Source organism: Amblyomma americanum, chromosome 1, assembly GCF_052857255.1.
Source record: "Amblyomma americanum isolate KBUSLIRL-KWMA chromosome 1, ASM5285725v1, whole genome shotgun sequence".
Classification (NCBI taxonomy): Eukaryota; Metazoa; Arthropoda; class Arachnida; order Ixodida; family Ixodidae; genus Amblyomma; species Amblyomma americanum.
In genome coordinates this window covers 506,883,383-506,910,566 of record NC_135497.1, presented here as the reverse complement: position 1 = coordinate 506,910,566, position 27,184 = coordinate 506,883,383, and the positions used below count along the sequence as shown (strand labels likewise).

The 27,184-nt window shown below is 47.5% G+C and overlaps 1 protein-coding gene across 1 annotated transcript in view; it reads left to right on the top strand.

Moving 5' to 3' along the window:
• Positions 1-25,290, top strand: part of LOC144116157 (nose resistant to fluoxetine protein 6-like) — a 327,068-nt gene extending 301,778 nt beyond the window's left edge. Inside the window, exons 10-15 of the mRNA XM_077650865.1 lie at positions 6,242-6,321; positions 6,716-6,838; positions 7,380-7,500; positions 8,266-8,452; positions 11,312-11,454; positions 24,841-25,290. Coding sequence (XP_077506991.1) covers positions 6,242-6,321; positions 6,716-6,838; positions 7,380-7,500; positions 8,266-8,452; positions 11,312-11,454; positions 24,841-25,146 — 960 coding nt within the window. The 3' untranslated portion in view covers positions 25,147-25,290. The remainder of the gene's footprint in view (positions 1-6,241; positions 6,322-6,715; positions 6,839-7,379; positions 7,501-8,265; positions 8,453-11,311; positions 11,455-24,840) is intronic.
• The last annotated feature ends 1,894 nt before the right edge of the window (positions 25,291-27,184 follow it).

The following is a 27,184-nucleotide window of genomic DNA, read 5'->3' as shown; positions in this document are numbered from 1 at the left end:
GCCGCCACGCCGCCGACGCTGCTGCTGGGGTGCTATAGTCGGATACAACTTAAGTCTGCAGTGAAGCTCCGCCCACACTCTCATTACCGCCAGCCACTGTTCCTCCGCGAGGCTGCAAAATAGTCCGTTGTTCAAGCTTTTCTTCTAACCTAAATAAAAAAACAATCACAAAGAAAGATTTTACAGACATAAATTTGAACGTTTTGACTCGCTTATTAGAGTGTAACATTGAAAGCGTGTTTCATGATGGAGCTGAAATAAAACGTTTGCGACGCAAAAACACGGCGCGCACCACACAACTTCACAAGAGGCGACAATCATAATTTGGCACATTTTTTGCGACAATGGAAATATTGCAACTTTCTCCAATAAAAATTAATATATAATAACTGTCAATATCGTTTACTGCGTCATAAAATTATTGTTTGTGCTAAATGATTCGGGACTAAGGCACACTTCTGTTTCCAACATGGATGTCGTTCCTGAGGACGCGTTTCTGGCTTAGCATAATTATGCATCTGCCGTTCCACCAGCTGCTTCATCGAGCTCGCCTTCATCGAATGCGCAGTCATCAGGTGCGCCTCAGGCGCTCCAGGACAGCGCGACGACACCGAAGGGGTTCTTCAAGAACAGCAGTGGAAATGCCCTCTGCAGTGGCGCTCAACAAATCGTGCTGAATGTTTATATGAAGCTCCGAGAAGAGCAACCGAAGGCTGCGATCACGGAGATCTGCGAGAGGGTTTATGAAGTCAGGAGCAATGCGAAAAGAATCGACGGTGAGCTACGGACTCCTCGGCGGAAGCGGCCTAGACGTGAAGGCTGCAGGAGGCGCCTACAGAACTATGACAGCTTCGTGCTGACCACATTAAGAAACTGCGTGCACGGCTTTTTCCGGCGCAAAGAGGTCCCGACAGTGAAGAAGATTGCTTCAGAATTGGCATCCGCGGACTCTTCAGAAGAGCTGCCGACTCTTCAGCCATGGACCATCCGCCGCCTCCTCCTGGACATCGGCTTCAAGAGCGAAAACGTGGGCGGAACTCCTTGCTCATCGAGCGCGAGGACTTATTGCGGTGGGAGCATAAGTACCTCTACGAGATCGCCCGCTACAAGGAAGAAGGCCGCAAAATATTCTACTTGGACGAAACGTGGGTCACCGCTGGCCACGCAGTGAGTAAGGTACGGTCTGACAAGACAATCCAGTCCTCACGCAACGCGTACTTGCGCGGCTTGGCAACAGGGCTGAAACAGCCGTCAGGAAAAGGGCAGCGGCTGATTGTGACTCACATCGGTAGTGAGGACGGATTTGTTGACGACTGCCTTGATGTGTTCCTGGGTAAGAAAACAGGTGACTACCACGATTAAATGGACGGCGACCGTTTCGAGGCATGGTTTAGTTCTGTCCTCGATAAGCTGCCACCGCGAAGCGTCATTGTCATGGTCAATGCGTCCTATCATTCCAGATGCATGGAGAACGTCTCGTCACTCTCGTGGCGGAAAGCAGACATACAAGCATGGATGGCCTCGAAGGCAATACCATGCCACGCCACTATGACAAAGAAGCAGCTGCTTGACACTGTGGCCATCGTCAAGAGCAAATATATAAAGTACCGGGTTGATGCGGCTGCTGAAAGGGCTGGGTGTACTGTCCTCAGGCTGCCTCCTTACTACTGTGAGTTTAACCCTATAGAACTAATTTGGGCGCAGATTAAGAATGCAGTGGCAGCGCTCAACACCACATTCAAGATCAGGGATGTGCACACTCTTCTGCTTGCGGAAGTATACAAGGTCACGTCGGAAAACTGGGCCAATGCTGTGCGGCATGTGAAAGATGTCGAAATGCTGTTCAGGGAGAAGCGTGGGTTCAGCGACAAGCTGGAGCGAATCGTCATCAGCGTGGAAAGTGATCACAGCACTTCAGAAACCCAGCTCTCTGGTACTGAACCATTGTGAGACCAACTACATCAGAGACACCTGAAGAACAAGCTCGCTTCACAATGTTGTCAGTATATACATCTCCATAGTTGAACTCTGTGCTGTCCGCGATGCCCCTTCGATTGCTGTTCAGTGCCGTCAGAGATTTAGCTGCAGGAGAGCACAGTGTGCATCATTTTAGTGATGTACAATGTTCTGCATTGCTTAGTAGTGTTGGCCCATTGCAATCATCTCCCATTTTGACTCTCTCTTTTAACAGTGCACATTAACACTGGGCAGTGACAGACATTATTCACTCAGGATTTTATCTTTGATGGTAAAGCAAGAAGTACACCAACTTTATGTGTTGTCTCGACAACACATTCTGTGTTTGTCAGTAGGTCCACAACCACAGTCGGTTTTTTTTGTTTATGGGGGTTTAACGTCTCAAAGCGACTCAGGCTATGAGGTATGCCGTAGTGAAGGGCTCCAGAAATTTAGACCACCTGGGGTTCTTTAACGTGCACTGACATTGCACAGTACAAGGGCCTCTAGAATTTTGCCTGCATCGAAATTCGACCGCCGCAGCCGGGATCGAACACATGTCTTTCCTGTCAGCAGCCAAGCGCCATAACCTCTGAGCCATCGCAGCGGCCTCAACCATAATCGCCCTTCCGCAATTTGTCACTTAGGCGTATACTCAACCATAGATCCAGGTCTATTCTGTATTCAAGTATCTCCTTCTGAATACTCCTACTCAGTGGGTTCTAAAAATGAATAATCAGGACAGAAGGAGAGTGGAAACTGTGTGAATGTAAATGTTGAAGTGTTTGTTTGGTTTATTGGGGTTTAACGTCCCAAAGCGGCTCAGGCTATGAAGGATGCCGTAGTGAAAGGCTGCGGAATTTTCAACCACCTGGGGTTCTTTAACGTGCACTGACATCGCACAGTACACGGCCCCTAGAATTTCGCCTCCATCGAAATTCGAAATTTTGAAGAGTGAATGCAGTTTATGTATATCTGTTCATATATGTGAATGTCATCCCAGTCTTATAAACGCTCTTTCGTCTTCCTGAAGCCACTGATTCTTGGCTGTCTTCACTCGCATCGCCCTGGCACAACACGGCAATATTGTCTGAATGGAACAGTAAACATCAGGTCATTGTACTATCCAGGTCTCACAGATGTTTTGCCGCAACTCGAAACACTGAGAACACAAACAGCAGTGAAAAGTTGATCCTGCAGCAATGTTGCCTCTAGGACACCTATATAATGATGCTCAGTATAAGTCAGGTTCGTTGCAGTAGCTGATTATTAAACATTACATGTTCATACCACCCAGCTGCTTGATGCACTTAACCAAGCCAATATTTTGGGCAGAAGAGCTTTCAAAATTCTCATCATATGCAGCTTCATTTTAATGTGCAGCAGTATAAACTTTACAAGAATTTTTTTCGCAGTACTCAGCCTATGGTCTTTGCTAATCAAGCATACTATGCATTTGACATTGGGTGCTTCTATGAACAGTATGGAATAACATCCGTAAGCTGTACAGGAGCTACGAGACAAAAACGTCATGCGGTGCGCACTTTAATATAAGGCAATGTTTTACTAGTGTATGAAGCATATGTGCACCCAGGACATTTGAAACTAATGCAGCCTTTAATGTTCATGGTTACAGGAAGGAATTGCTCACTTTCTCTCTACTGCAAAGAGAACCACTCAATTCACCTTGCACATTTAAGGTGGTTCTGCTCAAAGCTGTACAAGGACAGTTTATTTGAAGCATACAAGAAATGCATGGCGTCTACAAATCGTCAAACGCAGCTCATGACTCTGATGTCGCATAGTGCACGGCCGTCTCTTGCTTCGCCTCTATCGAAACGCGGCCGGCGTGCCTAGTATTGAACCCGCCATCGGCCTCAGCAACCGAGTCAACAGAACGCCCGCAATGACAGCACTCACCTTTGCGCAGCGATCAATTCGGACAGCACGCCAGTGAACTGACAGCGGCTCTTCATTGGTACTGTTGACCACAAAAAAAATTTACAATGAAACGTATTTTATAGGCTGACCTTAACGATATGAATTAACAGCATGGATTTAACGATGGGATGAACGCACGGGCACAATTGGAACATCAGTGCACAGCTGAGTTTAGGTTGCCAACTCGATCAGTAGCACAAAGAAGTAAGAAACTGCATGATGTCAAAAATAGTGGCTTCCTTCGCTGCAGCTATTAATTTTCAAGTTTCACTTGTGGTCGAAAACCACGACCGGGAAATAATGACGCTCGCTCAACTCTAGGTAAAACGAGCTCAGCAAGCAGCGACTACGAAGCTCCAGCGATAAAATGAGCTGTACCGTGGCATTTTTAACAGTAAAATGTTCAAACTCTTTACATTTTGTCCACGTCTGCTGTACACGTCACCGCTTCCACCGATGAAAACACTCTTCAACAACTGCAGACGGCGCGGAGTACAGTGAACGAGACGTGTGATATCAAGTAAGACGCCATCTTAAAAAGGTCTCATGACGTTGACTTTTTTTGTGTCTCTGATTGGCGGGCGGAGCAAAACAGCGCGCACGGACTTTGCACCCAGTGTTAACAACTGCTGTTTTTTTAAGTTGTATCCTACTATAGGAGCGACAACCGGAAGTTGCAAAGCGAACGTCATCTGATTACATATTCAAAGGCGGGGCCCAGTCCCAGACCTGTTTTCTTTATTTTTGTCTGGTGCCCCGCGTGTACGAGTTGAGGGGGGAGGAGAGCAGCGTAATTTTTAATCGTCTATATCTTCGTTGTTATTGATGCTAGCTTAAAAATTCTTGCGTTGCGGTGACGAGTGATGAAATTCCTGTCTCTCGTCTGCTTTACGTTATCTCAATTAATTTATTGCATAGTCCCTTTAACAATGACATTATTTATCCGCGTCGCATATTTACGTCCTGCGCATGCACGCTATGGGTCTGCTGCTCCGTTAAGCTCGCAATCACGCAGAGCCCGTTTGACTGAAACTCTATATAAAACGTCCTGGAAGCCTTGGCAATGAGATTTCAATTTTGTTTCATGATCATTTCGCAGGTTGAATTCATGGCTGTACTGGCAGCGTTTCAATGCAGACAGAATGCAAAGGCGCCTCTTGCGTACTACGTGCTAAAAAATGTGTTTTTGAAGGTAGAAGCATCCATTCAAAGACGATCTTAGACGGCTTCTCATCGAGCAGCCGAAAGAAGGTCCTCCAGCTGTCTTCAAGAGGTTTTAACTGTCCAGTTACGAGCGGCAACACAAAGCCGAGCAGATGCGGAGCGCCTTTTGGTAGATCAGGTTGCGTGTGCTCCCCGATAGCGGGAACAGCCCATGCAAGCCGTTCTCTGTACTCCAGTATAGCGAACGCACTCCTGCAAACCGCTAATAACGCCGCAGCCCGAGGTCTGTCTTTCACTCCAATCGCTGCAAAGTGTCGTTTAACTTTTCTCATATCGTTCACTGTGTGCGCGAACGAAGTCAGTTGGTCGCTGCAGTGACACTGATTAAGCTTTTTTCTATTGTGCGTCAACAAATAACCACCCGGATCCTTTCATTTACAGGAGGTTCCGGACAGGAGGCCGCCCAATAAAATTAGAACAGCACTGTTCGTAGTTTTTCTTCCGTGAGAAAAATGTAACTATAGAAGACACCAAAAAATGAGCAAATAGTTTAGTTTATGGGGTTTTAACGTCTCAAAGCGACTCATACTACGAGGGACGCCCCGAAAAAATGAGCCACCGAATATTTTTTTTTCTCAGCCTACACCATGGCCCTGTTTCATCCATGTCGTTGCCAAGTGTACTAACCCTTCCGTACTGAATGAAATGCCCTGACAAGGGTCGCCTTCTATGTGCAGTCCCCAGCCTGGCCCGAGCCGGACGAAACATCGCATTTTCCGGCCCGAGCCCGTGGAGTGCTTCACTACGGATATAGATAGTGCAATAGGCGTCTATATTTTACCGTAGTCGAACCACAAACATTTCTCAACTCCATAATTTTCTGCCATATTTCCTATACTATGTGCTTTTAGTGAGCATTTTCGCATTTCTTCGCAAAACCAGAAGAACATCCTCTTGGTAGTCTCTAAATACATGATTTTGACTGCGTTCGTGAGAATGGGAGAAAGAATGCGAGAACTTTACGGCGCCCGTGCACCGGATCAATGTGTCGTCATTACCAAAACCGGGTATGCACAGGTGGCGCGACGTATGGAATTCGTAAACTTAGTGGACAACTCGTGCCACCAAACGGGGACTCCCTATAAGACGGCTTTATTCCCCCCCCCCTTTTTTTTCACAGTGTCTTCCAAGCTTGTGGTACATTAGTGCAGACTGGCAACTTCACTGCGGCCTCTTTTTTATCGTCTTCCTTTTAATGAGGTGAGCTGAAACTCTTATTTGTAAGGTTGTTTTTCCTTAGAACGAGCACTACGTGCCAGTACTCTAACAGCAATTCATTTTTCGTATTCAGTGTGCTCTTGATGCTATACTTGCGTAGAATTCAAATGGTCTGTAAGCGTACAAAGGTCAGAATCACTGCACGGAAGCAGAGTTCCATAAGACGAGCGCAGCTCTTTGCTGCTTTGCTTTGTTAGCTATTGTCTGTGATGCGCTCCTAGTCGATTTCTTGTACGTTTGGTGTTCTCTGGAAATGTAATGATATCGATAATGTTGCACGATTCTGCAGTTTTTTTTTCTTAATGGATAAATAAATAATCGCTCAATACAAGAATTGCTTTCTTTTTGTCCCTCACATTCCCTGACCTCGTAACAGGAGACCAGCCTTTGGTGGTATGGCCGCGTTCGCTGCGGTAGTCATCTTCGGTGTCATCATTGGAGTGCAAACGACATTATCCGGCTACCCGCCGACAATGTTACCCCTTTACGCTGAGCGAAGGTGAGGGCTCAGTTGAAGTTATCTACTTAGGGTCTTCTTAAACATGATAACATTCGGAGTTTGGACCTCCAACATATATTCCAAAGGACCTGCCAAATTCTGAAAGTAGTTGCACATCAGAAAATGGATTCAGGCAGATTAGTGTGGATTAGATGGTAGATCAGTGAGGATCTGTGGGTGGATTAATGTGTATTTGTACGTGGATTAAGGTGGAGAAGTGGGAGTGGTTAGTATAATCCCTTGTGGTAATCCTATAGAAGGTACGCGCACATTCTAGTCCTCAGGTTTTCAAATCTGGCGGTGCTGGTGACGAACGCCACGACCTTCTCGACGAATCAGAGAATTTAGTTCCGGAGAAATCCGGTTGTTTTTGCAAGATAACAACCTTAATTATATCGCATTAAAAATGCGGCTGCACCAGAAGGCACCTCAATTTCGTTCTTTGAACAAAACATTTGCACATTCGCTGCCACTTGCGGGTGGTGAGCGCCTGCTGTGCACTGTCCCTTAACACGGCGTCGTGTTTTGTCGGTCCCTCCAGCCGAGTGATGGCGATGGTCCAAGACGTGGTGATGCGGCCCTACACCCACGCGGGACCTTTCACGGTCGGCATGTGTACAGCGTTCTTGATCTTCAAGTACCCTGGGACAAGGCTCACCAAGGTCAGCTCTTATAGAGTCTGCTGCTAGTATCACTTCAGCTGCACACACGCTGTGACGTTGACTGAGCTCAACACCAAATTCACGCGTGAAACTCGCACGAACACGTGCAAAGGTCGATTTACTCGTGTATGAACCATGCCAGCGGGTACCAGCGGCATATCGCAAGGTGGGATGTGCTAGCCGAAAAGCGCGTGTAACAAGACAAGCGCCGCAGGAATGTATTTGCTCTGGGTTTCGAAACCAAGCAACACAGACTGGTTGTGCTGGTTAACCAGACGCAGAAGCACAGCTAAATCCCGCGAACTGAGCATACGTCACGGCGTGCTCTGCGGATTAGAAGTGTCTTCTCAGTGTCGCTCCCTGAACATCAGCGCTGTGGGCATACATTACTCGCAACGCCCTGTGTGCACGAAATTACATGGTCATGTTCAGCCTACGATTCACGGAAATTTGAACGTCCAAGCGAACATTTCGAGCAAGCCTCACTGCCGTCATAGTGACCATAGTTGCGAAAACATCTTCCACGCGGAATGCCTCAGCCATGGTACTTGCACGCTTTGAGGCCACTGGGCCATCTTGGTAGCTGCGTGTGAAAAATGACGAGCGTGTGTTTCAGAGTAGTCAAACAAGAATTTGTAAATGCAGTGTCATTTACTATAAATAAAACTACAAACTACCCAAGCTGATATCGAAGTTTAAATGGCGCTAACGGCCTGACTATATTTAATGGGTATCTTGGGAATGTTATGCATTTATCTCGCGCAGGTGGCGCAAGTGACGCTATGGCTCGCGTCGGCGCTGAGCATGGCCCTGTCACTTTTCGCCACGTGGAAGTGGAACCGAAACGTGGAAGCGTCCGACCTGGAGACGCTGCTCTACTCATCCCTGCACCGAACCGCCTGGGCGCTGGGGCTCGGATGGACTGTGTACGCCTGCCTCACCAATAGATGCGGTGAGCCTCTTTCACCGTCTGTGGTGTTGAAAGCGCTTGAGTTTATTTAAAATAATACCCGTGCTACACGGACACGTACGAATGACATCTGAGTCGAATGGCATTCGAGAATTGGAATGACATTCGGGCTCCTCGGACTCCCGCAGTGCTACATGCACTTTCCGAACGCATTTGAAATTTGCTCAGCTCGTTTTCAGTGTACAACGACGATGACGATGGCGGTGGTCCCTGCGGTCACACTGGTGCGACAACGACACTGCCAGCTTCAACAGCAGCACATGATTGTAGTGGAACAAGTTTCCTAGGCCAACGACACCGACGAATCCGATCGGCGGACGGTCAGCCTTCATGTCCTCGGCAGGCCGGCGGCTGAGCGAAAACACGCTGATGAACAGACGGTGTGAATATATTCGAGCTTCAACCTTATCCGTATTGAAAATAAGCGAAACGATCAGGTATATTTCACATGTGCACACTTGAACACTCACCAGCGGTAAGCGCTTGCCAAATTAATTTGAGTCGACGGCGACTCCATTTCTTTCCGCGACGACTAGGCCTAGCGAGTCCGCAGGGTTACGTCTGGGAATTCGGCGGTTGTGAACAGCGAATTCACAAGTTTAAACGAGTGCAAATGATCAACGAGTATAGTTTTGACAACAGTGATCTGAAATCAACTTTTGCTCACATCGCAGGGCGCGCATAGGATGAACGGGAAGCGCCGGTGTTACCCAGACCGCCGAGCACTGCTTTACGGCCAGCAGCAGTCGTCGCCGTAGCTATATTGTGGATAAAAGTTATGCGTTTCAAATAGCACGAATGGTCCCCAATCGTACTTATGAATAAAGTAGGTTAAAATAAAGTACTGGACATCCCGGAAGAAGTCGGGACAATTAGCGACAAACGCCGATCGTACGCGATGTCAGCAGCCCGGCTGTCAAGTGTTTCTCAGGCGAGCGATCGTATCGGCGCTTTCCACAGATTGTCGCACTGCTTTAACAAGCACTGGCACAACCGGTACAAATAAAAAGAGGTTATTTAATAGAACTAAAACGCAGAATGCGTTTTATGCCATGCAAACGAGCGCTAGCTGTTCGTACGCAGCGATGTAAACAATAGTACGAGTGCAACCAACCGTCCTCATCGGCGCACTCTTGGAGAAATTTCATGCTCACGCGGTAAATGTTCATTGGTGTACTACTATCTGCAAGCACTTAGACAGAAGATGGGCAATTTTCTAAACAAACATCAAGAAAAAGCCAGCAACGGGTGTCGAGATGAGCAGCCACAGAGCCGAAAGCAGTCGCGCGGCTTTGGGCGGGGCGAAGCGATGACGGCGGCGACGCCTATTGGTCGGTTCGGGCTGCGTTCGCGTTTCGAAGGCATTCCAAATTCTGGAATGTCTCCGCGGAGCTCCATCGACTCGAATGTCATCTGAACCGAATGCCGTTGAAAATCTTCGTGTAGCAGCGGAAGTACGGCAGTCGAGACGAATGACATTCGGTTCGAAGGCATTCGAAACGCCCGTGAAGCAGGGTTATAAGATTTTGAGAAGGGTGTTCGCTGAGGCGAGAGCGGAGGTGTGGGCCCAATAAGGACTACGACATTTCGCTTTACATCTGGAGGCGTATTTTTCATTAAAAGCACCCCTCCGCCCATTCCCCTCAAGTGATTTCCTCGCAGATAAGACAACCGTGTGACCTCCCGACGAGAAGGTCAATGTGCATTTCGTAATTTGAAGGACCAGGCTCAGAATCTCCACATCCACAGCAAGAAAAGAAAATAAACACCCACGGGTGATCAAATCGATTGGCACAGAGGGGTGTGTGCTCCATTACGAAATCTGATTGTCTGACCATTGTGTGTTGATCTGCATTCACCACACAAATCAGATTTAGAGTTTCAATTCACAATTCAATCATTTCCATGTTATTTAATAAAATGTGATCACCAGTAGCAATCAGTTTTGTCTTCCGTGGAGGTTCTGAGGTTATCACTGTCTTTCACAACGTGCATTCAAGCTGCCAACGACACAGAATTTTCCGATAGTGATCATACTATTATTACCGCATTAAAGCTATACCCTCCTCTCCCATTTTCTCACCATCATTCTCCACACCTTGCTTTCTTACGTTCCATTGCGCCGCATGTCTCTTCTCTATTTCGTCTTTTATTCACTCATTCATCCTTCCTAAATGGCGGGTTTACTGTGTCCACCGAGAAGTACGACAAGCACTTTGCCTTTCCATTTCATTTTTTTTTTTTGCTCTCTCACTCCCAGGCTTCCAACAATGCTGTGTTTTGCCCAGAATTGCTCTACTAATTTTAACGCATTAAAGATCTGCCCTATACTGCACTTTTCTCATCTCCACTCGTTACTTGTGACTCTCTTACGCACCACTATACGGCATCCCTGTCTCATTCATCTTTTATTCCCTCCTTCGTCTCTTCTCTTGCGGCGGGGTTACAGTGTCCATCGAGAAGTGAGACAGCCACTGCGCCTTTCCTTTTCTTTTTTTTCGCTGTTTTGCCCAGAATATACCCTCTTGGTAGGGTCATTCTACGGCCCTGTTGTGCGGCTCAAAATGCGTGTGTGTTTTGCGTTGTCAGCGCGTGCTAAGGAATCCGAGGTGGTCGAAACTAATTCGAAGCCCTCCCCTACGGCGTTCCTCATAACCTACGAGCAGCTTCGGGACGTTAAACCCTACGTACCTACCTGTCTTTGCGAGTGTATCGTAACAGTAAAGCGGTTTTTAACGAATGCCGTCACTATATTCCCAGTGAAGCAAATGAAAAGTAGTGAAAAGTTTGAAAAAAAAATGCATCTGGGAGCTGCTGCGCTGCCATCCGTGCCCTGTGCAGCGCTGGTGAACCAGGTGCTGTCCTGGAAGGCGTGGCTGCCGCTGAGCCGACTGATGTACGGCGTGTACCTGGCGCACCCCGTCGTGCTGGACTTCCAGATGTGGACCATTCGCGAGCGGATCTTCGGGAGCCACATGTCAATGGTAAGAGAACATACAGGAAAAGCGCTGCAAAATCAGCAGATGAGCGCGTCGTTCAGGGACACGAATTGCGATGTTCGTATCACATCACTGCTTGCTCAAAAAGGCAGCAAATGTCACTGAGGCCGTTTGGTTCAAGCCAAATAGGCTCGTGTGTGAAAGCGATCTCAATTAGTCTGTAATGAACGAAGCCCTGTGTAAAGCCATTTCACGCTACAGACCAAAAAGGGTACGAAGGAAGTACAGCTGTTTCTCGGTTACCAAGAAAGGCGGGAAGCACAAAATGTTTTATGAACCAGGATGTCACCGCTTCCTTATCTTTAAGGCATTCGCGCCTGTTATGCCAATATTAAGTTTTTGTTTCGCAGTCCTGATTATAAAATGTCGTAACGTGTGCATGCATTTTGTACTTTTTTTCCGTGCACTCGGCAGCTATCACATCAGAAATACCAGAAAGTGAAGTGTTTGGCTGTTGGCACTTCGCCGAAGGTGTTCTTCATTATCTCTCTATATTCATGAGGTGATGTGTCTGCCCCCCCCCCCCCCCCCCCATACAGCGTTTTCATCATTGTTATTCATCCAATCACAGTTTGCGAAATAGTTTTGTTACACTTTTTTAGTGACTATAGACACGAAATTTTTGTTTGCATGATTTCTTCTTTCAAACGATGCCTTAGACATTCGTATGCATGTAGCACCCTTTAGTATTCGGGTGCGACCGCTAAATAATTTATAATTTAATTTCTTCTTGGCGCTGTTTCGGTTTCATCGACCGAACGACGACTGTGACATCAAGTTGATGTTTTGGTCACGTGCTTCGCTAGAAAAACTGTAATTTAATCGCTGACAGGTCATTTTTTGTCATTCCAGGTCTTTGAAGAGGCTGGATTAAATGTCTCAGTGAATTAAAACGGCATATCAGCGATAATATTGCAGTTTTTCTAGTGGATCATGTGACCAAAACATCAACTTGACGTCACAGTCGTCGTTCGGTTGATGCAACCTTAACAGCATTAGAGAAGAAATTCCATTCTAAATTATTTACCGGTTGTAGGCAAATACCTGCCGGTAATCCATGTATTTTAATGTCGAACGCATCGTTTGACAGAAGAAAGCGCGCAATAAAATTAGGTGTCTATAGTCCTTTAATGTCGATTCATCGCGGTTTCGTCAATGCTTTTTTTGGACTGGGGATAGCAATTTTATTTTTTGGATTATCAAAAATCTTGGAGCCCAGAACTGAAGTGAGATACGGCTGCCTGATGTGGCTGTGGGCACCATATAAAGATACAAAATCCAGGGATACGTTTGCAGCAACTTTGTGCGGCGATGTTTCAAAAAGCATAAATGTATTAATACAGAACAGGAACCAATGCATTTGATGGAATGCAAAATAACTCTTGAATAACGCAACAAATAACAAAGCACCAAGGACATGAAACCTAACGCCTCTCGCTAATGGGGTAATTGAAACGGATGTAAAGTAAAAACAGTTGAAAGAAGATAAATTCTAATAACACTTTTACATGAACGAGCAGTTTTGAAATCCTTAGACAGGGTGTTGATGAAAGGAAGTTTATTGATAAAAACAGATACAGCATATAGGAGGTCATCTGCATACCATAGTAGTTCTAATGCGAGGAGGTACATATAATCTGGCCTATAGCGAATCGCACATCGTCATACTTACTGAAACATGGTTGAATCCTAACATTACCGACGATGAAATTCTTCCTGGTGCATATTCATACAACATATACAGGCGTGATCGTATTGATAAAAGAGGCGGTGGCGTTCTTCTGGGAATAAAGAAGGCAATATCATCATATGTAATCAACACCAAATCAAATCTTGAAATTGGGCAGCCTGTCTAATGTCTTCTATTAAGTTATTGATAGGCGCTTGTTACCGTCCACCTGATTCTAGTCAGTCTTTCGTTAATGAGCTGCGCATCAGTATTACTAAGGCAACCGAACTATGCTACTGATAGCATCTATCTCACAGGAGATTTTAATTACCCCTTAATCAACTGGGCTCAACTATCATCATGTTGTCATATTTAAATAGAATTTTGTAACCTGACACCTCGATTACAACCTCTTTCAAATCGTTAAGGAACCTACCCGCGAAAAAAACATTTTAGATCTAGTACTAACAACAGCACCCGTTACGATACGAGAAGTCAGACACTTGGAAGAATTTAGTGATCATCATTTACTTCAACTAAGTTTAGACATTCCGGTTCGATTTATGGGCTATGTGACGAAAAAATTTACTACAGTAAAGCTAACTTCAGAGCTGTCAACACTGAACTCCAAACCTTCTTTTACCATGAATTTCTACCCTCATTTAACAGCTGGAGCATTGAAGGAAACTGGATACTCTTTAAAGACTACGTTTCATCCTTGGTAACCCAGTATTTTCCTCTGATCACAATTACCAAAGATAAAACTAACCCTTGGTTTACAAAGAAACTTAAGCAACTAAGGAACAGGAAAAAGAGGCTATACCGGACTGCTAAGCGTGCGGGTACCCATTCTGCTTGGGACAGTTACAGTGCCTGTCTAAAACATTACTGCTCTGCCTTATCATCAGCAACTGATAAATATTTCACACACGACCTTCCATCACTTATGAAAACTAATCCTAAAAAGTTTTGGAAGCAGGTATGCCCTAGTCATGACACTAGTTCCCTTTGCTTACAAACTAACAACAGCCCCATTCCAAACAATGAGTGTCCTGCAATATTTAACACCTTCTTCTCATCTGTGTTCACTTCTGAGGACCACTCTAATTTACCCGAAGTTCTCGATCTCGATTATCGCTACATGAAAGCCATTGAAATAACTGAGGAAGGCATTATGTATCTCATAAATAATCTTAAGATATATACTTCAGCTGGTATGGATGGCATTCATTCTAAAATATTAAAAAATACCATTTCAGTGAGTAGTAAATTTTTATTCCATATTTTTCAGCAATCACTAACTACAGGAATTCATCCCTATGACTGGAAATAGCTAAAGTCATGCCTATATTTAAAACTTGAAAGAAAATCTCAGTCGAAAACTATTGCCCAAATCTATCACGTGCATATGCTGCAAAATGCTAGAACATATAATTGCATCTCATGTTTTCTGTCATCTTGAGCACAATAACTTTTTTTTACCGTAATCAACATGTGTTTAGAAAGGGTCATTCCTGTGAAATACAATTATTCGAACTAACCACTGACTTGCATTTTAATATGAACGATAACCTGCTGATTGTATATTTCTTGATTTTGCCAAAGCCTTCGACCGCATAGCTCACTGCCGCATGATTAGAAAATTATCATCACACCGTCTAGACTCGTTAACTTTATCATGGCTTCGTAACTTCCTCACAGATCGCCAACAGTTCGTATTTGTTAATAATTTGTCCTCTAACCTTTCCCCAGTTACCTCCGGTGTGCCGCAGGGCAGTGCACTCGGCCCTTTATTATTTCTTATATATGTAAACGACTTACCTAATAACGTATCTTCTTCTACGCGAATATTCGCGGATGGTTGTATTATCTACCGCCCTATTAAATCTGCTAACGACCATCTGGTACTCCAATCAGATCTTCTTATTAATAATTGGTGCAATAAATGGTTAATGACCCTTAACGTATCAAAATGTAAAATCATCTCGTTCAGCCTGAAACATAACAATTCTAACTATACATACCATATTCAAGATGACTTACTCTGCCATGTATCCTTTTACAAATACCTTGGTGTTAACCTCTCGTCCGATCTTTCATGGTCTTTTCATATCACATCCATATGCGCTGTGGCCTCAAAGTCATTAGGGTGCATACGCCGTAACTTACGAAATTCTCCTGCTAATGTTCGGAAACTCGCATACCTAACATTTGTTCGACCACAGCTTGAGTTCGCTTCCTCCATGTGGTGTCCCTATTACAACAACATGGTCACCACATTACAAACCATTCAAAATAGGGCAGCCCAATTCATCTCTAAAAACTATAACTACCATTCAAGCGTCACTCAGATTAAAACCAATCTTTCTTTGCAATATTTAGGCATACGCCGTGACATCGCTTTGATAACATTATTTCACAAGTACGTGCACTCCAATAGATCATGCTCATTTCACCTAAATGTCATATCTCGCACATCCAAAAAAATTGCACAGTCATCTGTTTTGCATGCATCTGTGGTGACACATTAGCTTTCAATTCATCAACGCTTCCGCTAGCAATCAGATTATGCATTAACCTCCCAGACAACATCGCCTCGTTGTCTAATCCTGATACCTTCCATCACCAACTCATTGCACATTTCACTGAAGCCATCTTAACATGTTGATGCAATCTCTTTTACTTTTCTGTAACGCATTTCGCTTACTTTTTCTCTCTTTTTGTTTGTATTTCTGTTTCCAAATTTTGTTGACACTCGTAAACGCGCGATGTGCTTCTTAGTTTTATTTTTTATGTGATGTACCCTGGGTCCCTTTTTTGGATTTATTTCAGTGTTCCTATGTCAACTTTACCTTTACTTATCATTTCTTCCTATTTCTGTCTTGTGTTCCTATGTCAACTGTTCTGTATTATACTGAGGTGTTTAAAATTTTTACTGACCATGTATTTTGCCTTGTTTCCTTGTTTTTGTTTGTCCCCTTCTAAATTTGATCTTGATGTTTACCCCCTTACACAATGCCCTACGGGCCTGTAAGGTATTTCAAATAAATAAATAAATGTGTGTGCCTGAGGTATTGTGCGTCATGTTTTATGAACGTTGCATGGAAATAATTTAGTTTAGTTTTTTTATTTCCTTGTAAAGACACACACCAGTATGGTGTGAAATAATGTAGGTCCCCCGAATGCATCTTCTTTCTTGACACATGCTCTGATTTTGATCTTTGTAAACTAGTCAACAGTCCAACGCGCATTACTCAGTCTATAGGGCTAGTGTTCTTGACCTAGTACTTACTTCTCCTACGGACCTTGTTCACTCACTTTCACTTCTGCCTGGCTTCATTGATCGTTCTATTATTCATTTTAGTATATCAAGCTTATCACTTCTCAAGCAAGTTACTAGAAAATTTTTTAGATTCTATGGGGAAGGTGACTATGCTTGTATTAACACAGAGCTAGCGGAATTTTCAAGTGAATTCTTTCGAACGTTTTCTCGGCGATCAATGCAGGAAAATTGCCTCGCCTTAAAATCTAAAACAATCCAGGTTACTAACCAATTTATTCCCTGCGCAGAATAAAAAACGGCGCCAATGCACCTTGGTTTGCACAATCATTAAACCATCTCCTGAACAAAAAAAAACGTATCTTCCGGAGAGCCTAGTCATCTGTGCGCGAAGAAATATGGGAGGCTTATCATCACGCGGCAGCGGCATATGCTGACACACTTTCAATTGCAAAGCGCACATTTTTCGAACAAACGCTGCCGTCGATGCTTGCTTCAAACCCGTGAAAATTTTGGAATGTTTTTCAAGGTGATGACAGGAATCCGATGAATTTACTTGCTTCTGACAAAACTCTTGTCGCCAAATAAAGTGGCTGTACTTTGTTAAACGAGACATTTGCATCGTCCTTTTGAAAAATGTTCCCTCCACCCTTCCTATCATTTCTCAGTTCAGTTACCCATCTGTGGATTTTGTCATCACAGATTGGACTGGAATCTGCAAAATTAATACGTGGCATTAAGTTATCTTGCTCACTGGGCGATCATGGAATAATCCTGGCAGTTTTTGAACAACACTGAAGCATATTCATCGATGCTGTTATCCAAACTTCTATCGCACTCCTTGGAATGTGGCGAACTTCTGGATGACTGAAAAGTCGGAAAGGTGGTTCCTGTTTTCACATCGGGATGACGCTCATTCTCCTACCAATTATAGACCGATTTCATAAACAAGCATTCCTTGAAAACTGCGCGTTATTTATACACACATCATAACTTTTCCTGAAGCTGTCTTTTTTCACTGTCCACCAGCTCGGATTTCGAATGCAGTACTCATGTGAAAGTCAGCTCTTAACCTTCACAAATGAATTGTTTTTGGCCCTTGATTCTTCACTCATCATCGACTGCATTTTCATTAATTTCGCCTAGGCGTTTGACACTGGTTGCCACAGACTACTACTTCTGAAACTAAGAAAGCTTAACAGTGATCCTAACGTTTTAAGATGGACTGAATGCTTCTTGTCTAGCCGCACTCAACTTGTAACCGCTCTAATGCTTGCGGTGTACCTTCTGGTGTTCCACAGGGATCGGTGCTAGGCCCGCTGCTCTATCTTATTTTTATTAATGATTTACCAAATAGCGTATCTTCTTTCATAAATTTTTTTTTGCTGATGACTGCGTTATTTACCATCAGATCACAAGCCCCCCAGACCGCCTTTCCCTCAAGTCCGGACCTAATCAGATTTCTTCTTGGTGTGACACTTGGCTAAGGAAGCTTAACATCACTATATGCGAATTCAGGATAATTGCGTAATGCTCCTAATGAGGTTTTTGTGATAATGTTTGCGTAATGACAATTCATTAACCCAGGTTCCTTGTTACAGATACCTTGGTGGGCACCTTTGTAGTAATCTTCCTAGGCAAACTCACGTGAACTACATAAGAATCACCGCTAATCGCACACTCGGTTACTTACGACCCAATTTTTCAATGGCGCCCACTAACATGAAACTTGCACTCTGCTAAACTCTAGTCAGCACTAAACTCGAATACGCATCATCGGTATGAGATCTACACCTTAACTCGCTAATTGAAAGATCGAATCAATCCAAAATTTGGCCGTTGGTTTCATTTTTTCTAACTACCATCGAACTGCAAGATGTGGGGACCTGCCCTGTAGCCCCCTGAGTTTGCTTTCCCGCGAAGCACCGTGCAGCGGCAGTCTCACCTCGAGGCTGAGCGCATTCCCTTGTCAGTTACATTAACTGGCAAGAGAGGGTGCCAGGATCGCTGCGCGGGAGACTGCCAAAGCCAACGCGCGGGAGAGGAGGCATGGGGGGCTTCGGCTGGGATCGTCGGCGCGGGCGGACGTGTCGCTCGCGGCTCCGCTCTTTGCCGGCGGGGCAAGAAAGCGACGGGGAGACAGGCTCCCGTACTCATCCCGTCCGGAGTATATATTCCTTGCCCTAGCGCGGGCGAACATTCGCTCGAAACCTTGCTGGTGAGTCGGGCGACCTCGATTCATTAGCGTACCTTGTTCCTAGCTGGCGTTATTGCTTCTGTAGCCATAAATGCATGTTTGTGTCAGCCAATGTGTCGTTCCTTTGTTCCCTCAGCAAGGCCCGCAGTGGTCGGCGAGCGCTCGGTAGCGTACGCGACCACGGGGTGGGGTTCGGGCGGCTTTGAACCGTGTCAGCCCCGAGTGAGTGGGGAGAACGTACTTATCTCCTCGATTCAACCCCACATCTCAAATCATCGGAGCTGCCCACCCGCCGACTATGCGCCACCGCCTGCGGGGCCCCATTACCACCGCAACCCTGGGTCCTTGCCTGCTGACCAGGTATGCCAGGGCAGCCCAACAGCAGCCTCAACCATAAAGCGCCGCAGCCCTGCCCCTGAAGCCACCTGACCCAGTACCTCAGGGGCGCAGCCATGGACCTGGCCTCCAAGCCATCGCAGCCGGCGCCAAGGAGGCGGTCGACCGAATTCACCGGAACGACGCAGCCGCGCGCACTCGGAAAACCGTGACTTTTAGATGTGCGGTTGAATCGAGGAGATAAGTACGTTCTCCCCACTCAATCGCGGCTGACACGGTTCAAAGCCGCCCGAACCCCACCCCGTGGCCGCGTACGCTACCGAGCGCTCGCCGACCACGGCGGGCCTTGATGAGGGAACAAAGGAACGACACATTGGCTGACACAAACAGGCATTTATTGCTACAGAACCAATAACGCCAGCTAGCAACAAGGTACGCTAATGAATCGAGGTCGTCCGACTCACCAGCAAGGTTCCGAGCGAATGTTCGCCCGCGCTAGGGCAAGGAATATATACTCCGAAGGCCGGACGGGACGAGTATGGGAGCCTGTCTTCCCGTCGCTTCCTCGCCCCGCCGGCGAAGAGCGGAGCCACGAGCGACACGTCCGACCGCGCCGACGATCCCAACCGAAGCCCCCTCTCCTGCGCGCGGGCTTTGGCAGTCTCCCGCGCAGCGATCCTGGCACCCTATCTTGCCAGGTAATGTAACTGACAAAGAAATGCGCTCAGCCTCGAGGTGAGACTGCCGCTACACGGTGCCTCGCGGGAAAGCAAACTCAGGGGGCTTCAGTGCAGGTCCCCACATCCCCCCAACCTTAAATAGGCCCACGCGCCTGAAAGAACATGCTATGGAGGAGTCTCCTGGTCTTCATGTCCTTGAGGCACGTCTTGCAGCGGAGGTCACGCCGACAGCGTCCACGAAGACTTCCGCGGTATTCCGAAGGCGGCGTGAAGGTCTCCGCTGGGACGACTCGTATGGCCCGCGGACTACCGTGTCCGCAGGCCCGCGAATCGAAGGCCGGTTTGAAAACTGCAGGTCAGGATCCTGCAGTAGTCACCAGGGCAACAGCAGCCGGAGGTGACTGCTGACTGGTCTCGCCACAGCTGCCCCGGATGGATGCGGCGAACAAGATACAGGCCGCCCCGTCGCAGCAGGTGGCAGCAAGACGATGTGCACCGGACAGCAAGCCTGGGTGGCTCCACCGGATCTGCAAAATTGCCGAAACGCTCTCGGCGCGCCTTTAACGTAGGTCACGGGAGGGGAAACGGCATCCGCAAGGGCCTCGTGGCACAATGCCTAACTCGCTAGCAAAACGTGTCGGCGGCTGTGCAAACGCAAAGTTCGAGTGAACAAAGCCCTTTCTTGAGTTGAACGAGACTGCTCAGTTCGTGCGAGGTTACAAAAAAACGGGCGGGCAGCAAAGCGCGCCCCCTCTCAACGATATGGTCCGGTGGTCGTGCCTCTTCTGACGTGGTGCAGGCAGCTTCGAAAAGGCTCAGGCCTAACTACCACTCCGACAACGACCGTGACCACAACAAAGACCCGAAACGGGTTATGTGCGCGCCGCCGCGAGAAGACGTCAGCTTTGTGGGGTGGTCCTACCCCGCTCACTGCACAAAGCAGCTTCTGAGCGGTCGGCGCCCACCGTATCAGACGGTGTCGGAGCGCCCGGTGCCGAGCTGCAATACCAGCAAGCTCGTAGCGGCACCCGTGGCCCCAGGCCACCCGGCTCCCGGAGCCGCGACTCCCAGAGTCGAAAAAGAGACAGTAGAGAAAATATATACAGAAACTCGGACCACCCACGCTGCTTCCGTACTCACTCGCTTCGGGCTCGGCGACTCCGCGGGCGCTAGGCCTCGCGCTCCCTCGATGCGGACCAAGTGATTCTCGCGAAGAATCTCCAGGGAACAAAATGTGCTGAGCATGTCGAAAAGTTCAAACATGCTGCAGCGCAATACACCTCGCACTCAAGAAAGCATGCCGCAGGTCCTAGCGATCAAAATTCACTCTAGGCCTAGCACTTGTCAAGTCCGGACAAAGAGCGTTCCGCGAACCGAACCGACAGTCGTCCAATGTTCCAAGAGCAGGCCCCACGTTGGGCGCCAGATATGGGGTTGAATCGAGGAGATAAGTACGTTCTCCCCACTCAATCGCGGCTGACACGGTTCAAAGCCGCCCGGACCCCACCCCGTGGTCGCGTACGCTACCGAGCGCTCGCCGACCATGGCGGGCCTTGCTGAGGGAACAAAGGAACGACACATTGGCGGACAAACAGGCATTTATTGCTACAGAAACAATAACGCCAGCTAGCAACAAGGTACGCTAATGAATCGAGATCGTCCGACTCACCAGCAAGATTCCGAGCGAATGTTCGCCCGCGCTATGGCAAGGGATATATACTCCGAAGGCCGGACGGGACGGGTACGAGAGCCTGCCTCCCCGTCGCTTCCTCACCCCGCTGGCGAAGAGCGGAGCCGCGAGCGACACGTCCGCCCGCGCCGACGATCCCAGCCGAAGCCCCCCATGCCCCCTCTCCCACGCGCGGGCGTTGGCAGTCTCCCGCGCAGCGATGCTGGCGCCCTCTCTTGCCAGTTAATGTAACTGACAAGGGAATGCGCTCAGCCTCGAGGTGAGACTGCCGCTGCACGGTGCCTCGAGGGAAAGCAAACTCAGGGGGCAGCAGGGCAGGTCCCCACAAAGTGTATCTCAAATGAAGTCAAATCTAAATTTTGCCTGATCTTCCAGTCGTCGTGCAATTGCGTGTATATGTATTTTTCACAAAATCTACTATTCTAACCCTCATCTCGGAGATTCGCTACTTGTGCCACCGTCATATGCGTATCTCGTCACACAGCGACCACCAGTTCAAGGCTGACGTGCCCAGCAGTCGCACCAACCTGAATTTTTCATCTTTCATACCCAAGACATCTAAGGAAAGGAACCACCTTCCCATTTCCATCGCCTCCACTGGAGACGCCTATCTGTTTAAGAACGCATTTAACGATTATGTAACATGGTAATACTGTACTAATTCTGTTATTATTTTTTTACCTACTTCTCTCTAATCCTTCGGCCCTGAGAGCAAATAAATAAAGGAATAAATAAATAAATTGATTTTGCTACTAAACACTCAACGTGAGGCAGTGTAACAGTAAATTCTTCCAGTACTGCGTAGGACATATCTGGTGCAAAATAAAATGTTACGCCACCCTGTCGTCCTTTGTCGCGATAAAAGGAAACACACTGATAACCGGGTATGCAGTTCATGTCACTATCAGAGTTGAACCAGACTTCTGAGAAAGCAATGACGTCGAAGCTGATATTCAAGGTATTCAACAATTCGGTCACAACCCCATGCTTGTTCCCTAAACCCCTAGCATAGAGATGAAAAAAGAATAACTTGTTGGGAACAACCGCATCATTTTTTTTCTAGCAGCAAACCAAAAGAATAAAGTTTGTAGCAGTTTCGTTCAGTGAAAGGAGTAACCGTAATCGCTCAGATTGTCTAGATAGACGTCAGAGGATTCTTTGGGAACAAAAACAAAAACTGTACAAAAAGTAGTTTCCGGTACGCTGCCATCACGTTTTCATGAAAGTACACGTCTTTGTGTCACGCTCTACATTTCTCTTCGCCAGTCACTTGTCCGTAGTCCGTCGCGAGCAAAACCGAACAATCAATCAAGGAAGCAATCAATGCATAGCTTCCACGTCACTGTGGATCAGCTCTGGAAGTTCAAGTTCCTTCCCTATCTTGTTTACCTCATTCAAAGTTTTTCATTATCGGTCCGTTGCCATGTACTTCCATGTTTCTCAGGCGGTTGTATTGTTCCATGTCATTCAATTCAAGTTTGGGTTGTTTAACTTCGCTTGATGTTCTTTCATCCTCAACTTTTGAAACTTTCTTTTCGATGTCACGGATGCTTTTGTTTTGCTCCTTGATTTCCATAGGCAATGTGTAATACTGGTTTGAGACATGCGGAATCGCCTTTTCATTATCGTCTTTATGACTAACAGCGCATACTAGTTTGTCGACCTCAGTGTTCATTTGGATAAGAAAGTCAAGTTTTCAGTGAATAACAGCAACGTCTATATTTGCGTTATTTCTCAAATCCTGCTCTTGGGTGTCCTAAAGAGTAGGCTTGCAGTTAGGGCACTTCCAGTTCTTTCTGTCCGAACTGCCACGGGTTTTTAAGGAACTGTCTCTAGGTGACATCGTCGTCAGCAAGTCTGACATGAAATTGATCCTTCACATGATTCTACAGGATTTTCACATCAGAGATAGTAATGTTTTCCGGACGGCATTGGGCACAGATACAAACACATGCATGAATGCAAAGTACAAAAGCAGGCAATTCCAACACAAAGCAGCAGTGACAGCGGAGCAGCGGTTGGCAAAATAAATCACTACAAACCTGCAATGAAGTAATAAGAAGCCTGCGTAAGCTGAGTGTCTACGACATCGCTGTCTCTGCTGCCGCGTGCGAAAAACTTCCGACTCTAGCCTTCACATATTTTTTTCGACTGAGAGTGAACACTACGTTCGGAAAAATATTGATACCGTTCTATAGGTCATGCTGTTTGTGTGTAGATCAAAGGGCCCATGTCGGGCGTCATGAAAGCATCTTTTGCACGGCTTACCTCGGCAGACAACCTCATGAAGTTGATATATTGTGTGTACGTGTGCTCAATCTGCAGAAATAAATTATTCTTTTTTAATAACGGCTCATGAGAGCCAGCGATACTGTCGCTCATGTGCCCGATATTCCTGCCTTTTTCGCAAGTCAGTACGAGCAGGTTTTTCGTTCAGTATTTGCCATTGTCATCAAAGTGTGGTTCCATAGCATGCTTTACGTGCCTCATAGCTCAAAATCAACGTTTTTTTTATTTAAAACTCAACGTATTAAAGTCTCCACTGTCCCAACTTAGTCGCGAGGGGCGTCCAAACCACTAGTAGAAGCAGCACACACAAGCGTGGTGGCTGTGCTGCGACTCGGCATTGTTTGAACTAGTGAAAAAAACTCATTTCTAATGGTGTCTTCGACTGGTCGCTCCCGTGATCCGGTCAGGATTTTGCATAGTGGGAGCCGCTCTTGCTCTGAGAGCGTAGCGACACTAGTCAAGCCGAATGGTCAGCGAGTTTTTAGAGCGGAAGCGCAGGAAGCTAAAGAAGGACGTAACTTCCGGAACCACGACGCGGCATCGCTGCTGGTGGCTGCTGGTGTCAACAACAGCCTGCATCGCGGTCGCCGCTTAGCCTATATCGATCGCTACCCCGGCTCTCCGTCCCACGGGACGCTCATGTTTCGAACATCGCCTATTGGATAGCACTGTCGTCCTCGTCTGAGCTGCTGCTGGAATCGCTGTTGTCATGTGACAGCAACACAGACCACGCTCCTCGCATAGTTATCCGACGTCTCTTGGAGATGGTGGCTCACAAAGCGCAGCACCCGCAAAACACAACGCAGCAAGGACGCTACATTAACGGCGTGACTGCGTCAAAAGCCTACACTTGCTCCTGGATATGCGTAAGGGAACGCCGAGGCCTCCCACCGCTTTAGCGAAATGGAGGAAGTGGCTCTGTCACGGGCATCTCAGAGCCGCTCCTACTTTTTTTCTCGGAGCACGTCAGAGCGCTCTGAGCAGCAGGCGAGAACTCAGAAAGAACTAACCGAATGTAGTCAGAGCAGCCGGTTTCAACCAGCCAATGTGCGGTCGCCTCTCAGAGTGCTCTAGAGCGGTCTAAAGCGACCAGAGAATACACCATAAGATATTTCACGTGGTTCCGCGAAATGCTGTGGGGCAGCCACGAAATATTTTAGTTTGTCGTTATTTAAGGGAAATATGTTCGATGCTCAGACAAAATTACATTTCTTCTCTCCCATTTCGCAGCTGTACCTGTTCTCCGGGAACCTCGCCATCAGCATCGGCGTGGCCGTCATCTTCTACTTGGCTTTCGAGGCGCCGTTCCGCAAACTGTGCAAGGACTTCATCGAGAAGCTGCTCGGCTGCAGCCTCAGAGCGACGCAGCCTGCTGTCACGGCGGCGCCTTCTAACAGCGGCAGCAGCAGCAGAGGCAGTACCAAGAAGAAACAGCCGCGCGGAGATTCAGTGACGGTGAACAACACCGTGGGCATGCCTGTCAGAAACGGCGACCTCCTCCCTGAGAAGGCTGGAGTGGCATCGGTGCACCTGTGATTCCAATTGTCCTGCCCCGCTGTCAAACTCGGGCTGCGCACTGTGATCTCCAAGAGAAGTGGACCCGCGTGTCACTCCTGCGAATTATGCAAGGAAAGTCCGAGAACAAGACGAAGATGTCCTTCGACTCTGGTGTTACCCCACTGTGACCACTCCGCTTGTGTGCGCTGTGTGTGTGTGTGTGTCTTGTTTTTTGGGAGGATCGAGGGGGGAGGGGGGTTCAGTAGCGTGGTGTTGCCATGTGGCCGCAGTCATCCCGGTACCGAGAAAAGGTGTCGCGAACGTCTCAGGCCTATTTCGTACTTGCTCTCTTCAAAGGGGCCCAACAATAATGGAGTGTTTCCACCCCACCTCACCGAAAGCGCCCAAAGTGCTTTCGAAAGAGACCGATAGCACGTTGCACATGCGCGCACAGTCCGCAACCTTGCCATGCCGACAGCAGTTTCGTCGCTCATGGGACGGCCCGTCGGTCCATGGTCTTTTAAGCCTGAAATGCTTTTAGCTTCCATTGTCGGCGCGCCGCAGGTCACCCGGAGGCGAATCTAAACGACCTTTGGAGAACCTTTCTGTCTGCCCCCTGTTGCCTATGTGCTGCGCTGCCGCCGGAGCTGCGCATGCGTCAACAACCGCGTCTTCGTGGTCCCATGGTGGGCGAAGCCAGCGTGCGGCGTGAAGGAAGCCTACATTCTGCCCTGCAGCCGGAGCTGCGCACGCGGTCCTCGCGACGTGTGGCGAACAGAGCGCGCGTTGTGCAATCCGCTCGTCCGCGGTTTCGTGCGGCGCCATGGCGCCATCGTTCTGCGCGGAACCCGTCGTAAACAGTGAGGGCATTGCACCATGCCACCCAAGCGGCGCTGCGGATGGATGGTTGCGTTTGGCCGAGACCTTGCCTTGCAACGAGGTTCAGTCTCCAAATTTATGTGCTACGCCGGTGCTGCAAAGCATTTCATGCTTACGTCTACTGTCGACCACGAGATAATGCTTTTTGTTTTTCTGTTGTAGAACAGGCAGCCGAGATGTCAGACGACATAAAGCCATTCTTGTATAACCGTGCTGTCGAGAGAGCGCTGCGTGAAGCTTCTGTTGGGGAGAATGTGACCACTGTTTTGGACGTCTTACACACAAGCGCAACCTCGCGACGCACTTCACGCAGCCTGCAGAAACCCGGGCTCGTTTATTCGCGGACACCGGCGCACAGCAACGTTTCTTTAGCGCATCTTACTCCGTCGCCCTCCCGCTTACTCGCCGACAGATCGGCCACCAAGCTCGTGTCTTCAAGCTGGAGTGCACAACATCGTCTGTGCCAAGTACTTCGCTTACAGACGTTGCGCTCATGGGGCGGGATCTCAGGTTTGCGACCATGCGAGCTTAGCTTATAACAGCACCAAATGGACAACACCAACTTGAATGCGGGTATGCTCCAGGCGGACTTTCCTGCCCACTTTCTACGCGTGGACAGCGCGGATCGCCTTGCACAGTGCGCGCTTCACTAGTAGAGTATACGTGTCATGGACGGGAGTGTACCTACGTGTGGTGAACGACTGTAATCCGAGTGTTGTCACGTTTGCCTACGAACACCGAACTTCGGTGCAAAGCGTGTACTGAACGACATCGATAAAGTTTCTGTGTGTGAGCAGAAAGAACACTTGCAGTGTGTGCGTGTGGCTATAAGTGCGAGTCATGTTGCTAGGTGATAAATGTGCATGGTGTCCCAAATCACGTCAGCCAAGCGTTTTGCGAAATACTGGTAATGCAGCCGGAATTAAATGGATGCTGGATTACTGGCGGGCGCATAGACCAGACAGCAGCATGTTTTACTTCGCACTCATACAAGTATTTCCTAAAAATAATAAATTACCATTGCATATTGCATACTTACAGCTTGCCCAAACTAAAAATAACTAAGTTGTTAAAAATATGACATCTGACGAGTGGCACTGGCCTTCGACGGTGCGCCAGCAGTTGCTGATGCGTACCTCGAGGCCAGCACAAATTCTAAGGCCTATCGGAGACACTGCTTGCGAGTTAAGATTTATGG